Source organism: Lepidothrix coronata, unplaced genomic scaffold, assembly GCF_001604755.1.
Source record: "Lepidothrix coronata isolate B3197 unplaced genomic scaffold, Lepidothrix_coronata-1.0 Scaffold1, whole genome shotgun sequence".
Classification (NCBI taxonomy): Eukaryota; Metazoa; Chordata; class Aves; order Passeriformes; family Pipridae; genus Lepidothrix; species Lepidothrix coronata.
Genome location: NW_016690181.1, coordinates 11,330,265 through 11,340,087, shown reverse-complemented (window position 1 = coordinate 11,340,087; position 9,823 = coordinate 11,330,265). Strand labels below are relative to the sequence as shown.

The following is a 9,823-nucleotide window of genomic DNA, read 5'->3' as shown; positions in this document are numbered from 1 at the left end:
TCAAATATCATTAGAGGAAAGGGGAAAGAAGAGAGGTGAATAAAGCCAAAATCAATGAAATATCTCCTTAAATCACTGCCTGGTGGTGCTGTTACAAAAGAAGAGGAAATAGAAGTTGCACTGAAAGATGAAAAAGAAAAATAAACAATGTAAAGGGAGAAGTATTTATCTTGTTTAGCATTTCTATATCATTTCTATATCATGCAAATTTTTCATATGCTTAAGACTTAGGGAAGGATCTGATAAATAGGGCCCCACTGTTCTTTTTAACCAAAATAATTTGGAGCTATTATTGCCCAGTTTACAGAGTAATTGATTTCATTTAGTCTTTCAAATTAATTTTAGTCTATTTAGCATATTTCCAGTCCAGTACCTGATTGAGTGTTGTTGGTATTTTGTTTGGAAAGGCTAGAGGAAACACAGGTCACGATTTGGATTGGAAGGTAAAGGGCCCTGCTTATGAATGTTGTACAGGTATGTTACCCAATTTATTTTGTTCAGGGATACTAAATTCTGTCCTCTAGCTGATGAACTAATGAAGTCTGGGTTTATATATTATTGATATTAGTTTAAAACTTAACAAATATCTCTCGTGTGGTTAAGCACCACAGTTCCACAAATGGCACTGACTTTTACAGAGCAGTAGCATAACCTTCATATTTGTCTAGTTTAAGATTATCAGATGATAAAACCTGTAAATCATTTTATTTGCAATGGGACATTTTATTCAATGAGCAATAATGAACAATTTAATAAGATTCTTAGTACCGTCAACAGATTTGTTTAAGAGACATTATGTCAACACATCAATAAATCACTATGTGGGTAGTTCCACCATACATGTGCATATTGCTACATAACATTCCCTAATGCAGTAGTCCTTGCAATCGTCTACTTAGTGGAATAGAAAAAGGAGTGTTCTGTTTCCTGATAAGGGTAAATACTTTTCTGCGGTAATTTTTAGTGAAGCATCAGTATATTTGATTATGGTAAATGTAGGATAAAAAGATAGCACTTACTGATTATAGAGCATTCAGGATTCATGTTATATATTGGGTTTTTGGTTTAAATACTATTAATCTGTAGTTCTGTAACAGGAATTTTTCTGATGCTATGATTGTATATTTAACATATTTGGAAATTTTCCTATAAAATTAAGACATACATGCATTTTATAATTTCAAGTTAAAATAGCTTGATATAGTACACAATAAGTAGACATATTTTAATATAAATGGTATCTTCTTGATATCAAACAAATGTATGTCTTCATGTTTTCCTTTTTAGCTAATTTCTTTGCTTTCGTGTAATTACCAGAGATTCCTTGAAACTGTAATTGCAGTATAGCATTTACTCAAAAGAGAAATTGAAATTATTGCTTTCTCCTAATCCTGTTTACTCAAAGTGCAAATCCCTTGTGTTTTCTTCTGTGTAGGCCTGAGAGAAAAAAAAGTACAAAAATAGATTTTCTTAAAAAAAATTGGAAGCTGTATTTTAGAGCAGAGACAATTCAGTGGTTTCTAGCATTTTGCAGTGGGCTGGTTTTCAAAGCAAAAAGAACCCAACCAAAACAAACAACCCAAACCCCCAGAATTCCACTAATCAAGATTATTTCTTCTAAATGGTGAGTTATGGTGCTGAATTTTATTTATTTATTTATTTTTAATGAATGCAGTAATCACTGAGTGTTGCAATGGCATCTTCAAATTATACTCATAGGCAACCAATCAGCTACCTGGAAATAATGTGGTGTTCAGCTTTGAGAAGTAGTCCCTACATCCTCTAATTTGGAAATTTAAAATTAAAAAATACTTTTATGTACTAATATAATTAATTGATCTCTGATGGCTGATCATGCCCTGCAAGACTTAATGCAAAGCTTACAACCCTATCTACTTCTCCCCACTGGTTAATCCTAATATGGTATCAGATCATGCCAATAGATAGGGCTCTACTGATTTCATTCAGGGATTGAATTTTGCCTCTAAGTAAGCATGCGAAAAATATGCAACTAGTTGATCAAAGAGCTCCTCGTCTATTTTTCAGCCAAGCCTTCAGGGCAGATTTCAGGCTTTGTATTGTAACAGCTACTGATAAGGTAAATGCTCCAAACAGCCCAGGTAAACATGGTTGGACTACTGTGGGGAACAGGCAGCCAGTTTCCTCCTTAGCGTAAATCCATTCAAAATCTTTTAGATCATAGGAAACAAACACACAGTTTAAAAATACATCCTGAACTTGTTTTTGAATATTGTTAAAATTATAGGCAGAAGAATTTTCTGATTTTACTAAATTCATTGACTTTAGTATGTATATAGATTTGTTTCTTCAGCTGAAGGAGCAAGTGCTGATTTCTACAGTCAAATACCTTTTGATCTAAGCATGAAATGGTAGTGATGAATACTGTTTTCCCTTCCTCTTTTTTTTATACTTGCTTTCTGGAGCTCTTCATTTATTACTACACCTACCTGCTATCCCACCCTCTTGGCAACTAGAACACAGCACATGAGAGGGGTTGTTTTTCATCTTTGTACCTTTTATGCCAGTGGAAAGAGCTATTTAGACCTGAGTTAGTGAGTTTTACATCATCCAAGAAAAGGGCTTTGAGAGTGTCTTCATTCCCAAAGGCTGCTAGAGCACATACTCATCTGACTTAGAAAACTTCCTGATGCCATTGGACTCTCATTTAGATAATGAAGATGGGTATTGGACAGTCACCAAAACTGAAAAATGCTGAAAGTTTTATTAATCAAATAAAAGAAAACAGCTTTGTCCCTGTCACTGTGATGTGTTAGGACCATTAAATCTATAAAAATGTTATGCTATAAAGCTTTCACTAGGGACAGGAAATACAATGCAACTGCAACGTTTTCTGGTTTTATTTTTTAGAGACCCCTTAATCCTTTTCTTTTTTCAGAAAATAACAGTTTTGTGATCAAGTAGAAATGTGTTTGCATATTTAATTTTCACAAGGTATTTTCCACGCTCATTTGTTTTTACCCTTCAATACTGTATCACTGAAAAAAATCCAAACACTACAATGTAATTATTTGCTTTTTTTTTTATTTTTTTTTACAAGTAAGAAATGAGAAAAGGTGATAACAGAAGTTGACATAAGATCTGTTAAAGAAGGAGCGCAAGTTACTCTAGGGAAGACATGATTTCAGCTTTCCTAGGGTTCTCTGCTTTCTTTTTTCAACGATACATCTTATTACTTGTGCTGGTTTGCCATTGGGAAACAAATGCTGCAGCCTGTTGCAATTGGGAGCCGTATTCTTCAGATTGTTGTGTTTGGGAGTCTTGTGATGCAGAGGTTTGTGAAGAGCAACCATTCGTACACTGGCATTTTTCCACATATACATAGTTATAATTTATGCTTGTTCCATTTTGGCAAGTCAGGGTCACCTCTCTCGTTTGGGTGCTGAGCTCTTGGCAGCAGCCACACTCATGTTGCATCTGGTTTGCTTCAAGAGAATACCTGTGTTCCACCAGGAAAAAAAAAAACATCTCAGTAAAAATTGACACACAGAACCTGCTCAGTGACTTTTCTTTTGGGGGTATTTGGTTTGGTTTTTGTTTTTTTATACATCCTCTTTTCCTCCCTCTCAGACACACTTATGAATGTGATTTTAATTACTTGTCTCTTCAGTAGTGAAACTGTTCTTGCTTCCATTGAATCTGATTCAATTCAATGGAATCATATAAACACATTAACTTTGTTGCTATTCTGTGATCATAGAATCATGTAGGTTGGAACAGACCTTTCAGATCGAGTCCAGCCATTAACCCAGTACTGCCAAGTCCACCACTAAACCATGTCCTGAAGTGCCACATCTGCATGTCTTTTAAATATCACTTCCCTGGGCAGCCTGTTCTGATGCTTGACAACCCTTTCAGTGCAGAAATTTTTCTTAACATCCAATCTAAAGCTCCCCTGGTGCAACTCCTCATCTCACTACAACCTCCTTTCAGGTAGTTGTGGAGAGCAGTAAGGTCTCCCATGAGCCTCCCTGTGAGAGACCAATGAAGTATAAATGAAGCCACAGAGATGTTAAATTAATCTTTAGAACTTACACTGAGTAGCCAGGACAATTTCCTTCACAATATGACAGCTCAACAGGTTCAGAAGACTCACAGCCAGCATGGCGGATCACAGTTTTCTTGCTGTAAGGCTTACATTTTGCAGCTTCATAAAAAGAAGAGGGGAAAGTATATTTCAAATCTCTAGTTCAGAACTAAAGGAATGCTAACAGTTTCAAAGTGCAGGATGTTTGATTATTGAGAATCGGCAGTATGTGATGGGGTGGGGAGTGGGTGCTGTGTAAGGTATCTGGAGTTTTCAGATTATTCTTTGATTTCAGCTCTAAAAGTGTCTTTGGAAAATAATGCAGAGGCCTGAGCATTGCAGGTTTGATTTGTGGTATTAAGTATCAGGAAAACAAATCTGCATTTTTCTTTTGAATAAATAGTGAAACACAGGGTCTTCGTATATAGAATATGTGAAAACGGGGAGTGAAGAATCCCTCCATCCACTCAAAGATAGTTAGAAGTTGAACACAATCCTCTTTAAGTAGAACACATAAACACAGCATTACTTACGTTTACATATTTTGCAGCAGCCATCGGACGTAGTCTCTGTTTCATCCTTTGTAAAAGTAAAGGAGGATTTGTATTAGTGCATGGATGACAATCATGAGTAAGAATATGAGTTAGCAGTATTGATACTGGGCAGAAAGCTCCTCTGTGATGAACCCTGAATGAAAAAATGAATGACTTGCTGTCCTCACCATAGAAGTCTTGAATCCTTGTAGCCTCATAAAAAAATACTAAGCCTTTCTTATTACTAATGTTGCAACAAGACTAATTTCATTCTTAAGACATTTCTGCAACTTCAGTGAAACTAATTTGTTGTATTCTTCCTTGTCCCTCCTTGCTCTTTTGAATTGCATTCAATCAGTGAAGAATTGATTAAAACTTACAGGATCACACTCTCCGGGCTCGTAGTCAGGGCATACTCTCTTACTTTGGACTGCAACAAACTGATCTTCGATTTTTTCACATCTGTAATGGCTGCATTGGTCAAGTGGCAGGATCTCATTAACCTAAGATTTTATAAGAAAAGCAAAAGTTTTTTTCATTGTCATCAAGTATGTCGGAGCTAATTAAGTTCTCATACCTCAGAGGTTCTTAGATGCTTCTGAAGTTCTTTCAAGTGGCAAAAATGAAATTCTGCAAACTGCAGCTAACTTGAAAGTTTAAATCCTGGATCTGAACACTCAGACCCCAAATTAGAAATCATTGCCCCATTAACCACACTTTTCAAGAATTTGTCGTTCCAAGTAAGTGTTCAGTTCAGAAAGCTGGTGTGTTGTTTTCCGAGTAATTTCAGTATTATATTTTTACTAGTAAGGGACATAAATTGACTCTTAGCTGTTATATCAGCTAACAGAGAGATCTGAAATTGAAAGGAATACTTACATTGAGTACGTGAACAGTGTTGTTACTTAGTTTGACTTTGCAAGCTACTTCGATACACTTCCCACAGCACTCTCCTTCCTCAGTCATATATTGATAACCCTACTCATAAGGAGATGAAAAAGAAAGTATGTTGAATTGGTGATGGAGAATTCTAGTCGTGCTGTAACTGAGGGCTGACTGGGCAGCCTAGAGAATCTGAACTCACCAGTGGGCAAGATGTTTCACACTGAACCGTTTCACAATGCACAGTGTTAGCATTAGTCACTGGATCTTTCTCGGAACTGCAGGTACATTTCTTACATGAATTGATTACTACTGACTTTCCAACCTGGAAGACAGAAAAAAACCCCAACATTCAAATGGCAACAGTTTCCATATAATGTATAGGCAGAGTTGAACACATTGCTGAGAACCATTAAGATTGCTGAAATCCAAGTGCTCCTGAGTTCTTCAACTCTCTTTGAACACAGAGTTGTTTGGCTTCAAGCCTTGCAGGAAAGCACACAGTAAGAGGAAACTAAATGAAGCAATGTAAAAAAGAAGAGTAAATTAATAAAATGAAGGTAAGACTAGTTTATACTGTCTCATTATTTTCCCAGCTTTTCAATGCTCCATTTAAGAATATTTTTTCTCTATAAGTCATGTTCAGTGGTTGTAATTTGAAAATGGAGATTAAAATAAGCATATACATAAGTAGAGGTATAACTTTACACATGGATTTTAGTCTTTTGAAATGGATCCCCAAAGGCTCCAATGCTAATGCTTCAGTTTTGAGTTAGTGACCTAAATACCAATTTTAGCAAAAAGGTTTAGGGTGTCAATTAAAGCAAAAATGCTAGCTTTGTTTTTTTAAGGTTCTCTGTGCTTATTTCATTGAGTTTGTGCTATTCATCAGATTGTTTGGGAAATTCATTAGTTCCAGAAGCAGGAGGGAGCTTAAAAAAGAAAGTACAGCACTAAAAATAGTACACTCTTCTTTTCTGCTACACGTTGTGGAACATTTCTGGGATCAATTTGTTTTTGACATTAAAAAAACTGAAAAACTCCCAGTTAAGGGTGAGAGATAAAAAACCCACATGTGCTGGGAAAAGAACTTTCTCAAAGACTTATTTTGGTAGAAAGGATGTACTTTCCACTTCCAGCAATATACTATACAATGCTATAATATTCTCACCGTGTACAATGTACCGTTAATCACACAGACATCAGGTACTGGTTCTGAAAAACAAAACAAAAAATTATTCCAGAGTAAACTCAAACTGTGAGACTTCCTGAGAAGTCAAGATGTTATCAAGTTTTGTTAGTAACACAGAGAGTATGGAAAACTTGAATTCAATCCTCCTACATGCTTAGACCTCATAGGTAGTGGATGTTTAAGTAAAGTTTCGTCATTGAGATTAGCTAGAAGAGTTGGTGAGAAATGGCTTCAAACTCAAGCTATTCATGAAAAATCCCTTTTTTGCCCTTTCAATATCTGATTCACTTCAAATTAAATTAGTTGTTTCCTCTTTGAACCTTAGAAGTCCAGTCCAATAATATTCAAAGATGCTTTAGTTACTGATTCTTTATGACCTCTCAGAATGTGGTTGGATGGAATACTGACTCTGAGTCGAAAAAGAGTGTCTTTCACAGAACCACTTCAAACTTGCCTGTTCCTTTGTTTTGACTTTCCTGTTTCAAGCTTAATTTATGGGTACTTTTTTCTTTTTATTCTTTTGCACACATATATGTATATAAAAATTTATGTATATAAATAAACTTGTATAGCTGTAGGATTTTTAAATTTTCATGAGCATTCAACGACATTGTAAGTATAATTATTTTTTTTCATACATTGGCAATTCAATTACTGATAACGCTTCACTTTGTATTATTGCTTCCTGTTACTTGCTCTTGTAGTTAATTGTTAAGCTTTTTGCTGTACTATTCTTATGTTTATGCATCTTAGTTTAGCTGCAGCTGGGCTAATGTTAATGTGCTCCAACGTTACATTAATAACATTTAAAAAAATGCATTGACAACATTTATGATTACAGATGCAGAGATAGTTGAGCTATATAGACTTCATGAAGGTTCAAAGTATTATCCTGCTATCCCACCCATTCTTTCATCAAAGTTAATTGAAAATAACGTTTCGTTTTTAAATAAAGATCTAATGCACATTTAGCCAAAAATTGATGTGTGTTCACTGAGACAGAACAACTTAAGGTTTTGCTATTATTGTGATACATGAAGAACTTCCTTAGGTATCAACAGAAGTGCAAATGTAATTTATTGGAACGTGTAGTGTGGTGTTTATATATGTATTTTTAATACTTACGGCATTTAAATTCAGGACAACATGGGTCTTTTTGTGGTAGTACAACCATGGAGACAAATCCTAGGTCACAAGTTGTTTCCTTTGTTGTTTGGCATGGGAGCGGCTGGCATTGCACAGTAGCAGTGAGGGAGTCACAGACACACTTCTGGCATTCACTTATCCAGCTCTCTCCAGGCTGAAAGTATGTAAATGATTTATTCTCAAATGCTCTTTCTAGCCCTAGTTGTTTTGTTTCAGCTTAAGATAGACTCAAAATTGGTGGGAAGTTCAGATTAGAGTTTTCTTAGCATACTATTAAGAGCAGGAATGCTGAGAACAATTTTCTTCTGCATAAAAAGAAATATACTTTACTTTTCATACATAGTCTGCTTATTTCTATGACATTTAAATGTCTTTTATTATAAACAAATGGTCTGCCATGGTCTTAGTGAGCTTTTCCACCTACAGATTACTTAAAATAACCTGGTAATACCAAGTTAAAGAATTGTGTGTTATCAGGTCATTTGTTACACAACCAACTTCCTTATTGAAATACTTAGAGGTTGATTTGAATTGGCTATTAGAGGACAGAAATTGTGCTGGTTTTGCAACAGTGATATATTAGAAAGTAAGGAGGGGAACCACCTTTCGTGGAGGATTGACGTCAGTACAGTTTCTTTCTGCTGAAGTTGTGAGGGATGTTGCTGTGGTTGGTGAGGCAGAAGACAGTATGTGATCTGTGGATGAGGTGCCTTGTGTTGTAGTTGTTGAAGCGACTGAAGGGACAGGAGTTGTCAAAGGACATGGCCCCTGGAATGGCTCAATTTCGCATTCCTTGCTGCAAAGTGCATAATAATTACAGCCAGCTCTGTCTGTTCTGTTGTATACCACTTCGCCTGTAGAGGAAAATTGGAGGAGAAATTACAAGACAAATGAAAATACTTAGGGAGAAAAACCAGGAAAATACTGTGAAAATATAAAGTGTGTTCATCTATAAAAAGTTCCATGTTTAGATTATTTTGAGTGGTTAAGACACTATTCCTTACTTGAATAGTGTCTTAAGGGTTTATATTGCTTATAAAAAATTTTATAACCAAAAAATAACACACTTACCAGGAGAAAATAAAGTATCAAATACATGACAAAAGCATGGAGTTACTCTGCTGGACGCAGTATGGGTACTGGCTTCTGTTGTCACAGATGTGCTGGTGGAAGAACTGAATATTGCAGAAGTGCTTGTTGTAATATGACTTGATTGTGATGTACCAGTTGTAGCAACTGTTAAATACAAATAATAATTTAATTTGCAGCACAGGATTTTATATAAGAATTTTAATACATTCAAGAGGTCTTTTCAGCATTCTAGCAAAACGAGTGAACATTTTGTTGCATTCAAATACTTGACCTATTCATAAGTGGAGATTGTGAAAATTTTTTAGTTATACATTGAATATTGTGTGGCATTTGGCAACTCTTAGGACATTTAGCTCTAAAGTTTTCAAAAGTTTCAATATCACCACTTTCTGCCCTAAATTAAGGATTAATACTACGAAGCTGAGTTCTCTAACAGAGATACTAGAGTCAGAGGGGCAGATTGATTAAAAATTCGTTTATGTGTTTCAAGAAATAGATATGGTGACAGAACCATACAATCACAGATTCACTTAGGGGTAGAAGTCAAAGACCAACATGACACAAATGTCGTTCTAAAGAAAAACTGGGAAATACACCTTACAGAGGTAGACAAGGACATACCTGGACTGACTGTGGAACTAAAGGTTCTGGGAAAAACAGTGGTAGACACACTTTCTACAGTAGAAGAAACTATTTCAATAACACCTATGGTGCTTCTGGTTCCAGACTGAGGAACAGTGGTAGTGGAGACAGCTGTGGTGCCAGTGGTGCTTCTTATTTTTGCTTCGGGAGTTGTGGAAGCGGTTGTGGCAGAAGTTGGAGCCTGAGTTGCCACAGTGGAGGTTTCTCCTGGAGCAGTTTTGGCTGAGGGTGTTGTGGTGCTTCCCACTGTGGTCCTGGAGGTGCTGGCTG

At 35.9% G+C, this 9,823-nt stretch overlaps 1 protein-coding gene across 1 annotated transcript in view; it reads right to left on the bottom strand.

The window, feature by feature from the left end:
* Positions 1 to 8,179: 8,179 nt before the first annotated feature.
* The window catches only part of LOC108493306 (mucin-5B-like), a 2,181-nt gene continuing 537 nt past the window's right edge, over positions 8,180 to 9,823 (bottom strand). Inside the window, exons 2-4 of the mRNA XM_017806584.1 lie at positions 9,533 to 9,820; positions 8,891 to 9,055; positions 8,180 to 8,673 (exon numbers count right to left, since the gene is read on the bottom strand). Of these exons, the coding sequence (XP_017662073.1) occupies positions 8,399 to 8,673; positions 8,891 to 9,055; positions 9,533 to 9,820 (728 nt within the window). The 3' untranslated portion in view covers positions 8,180 to 8,398. The remainder of the gene's footprint in view (positions 8,674 to 8,890; positions 9,056 to 9,532; positions 9,821 to 9,823) is intronic.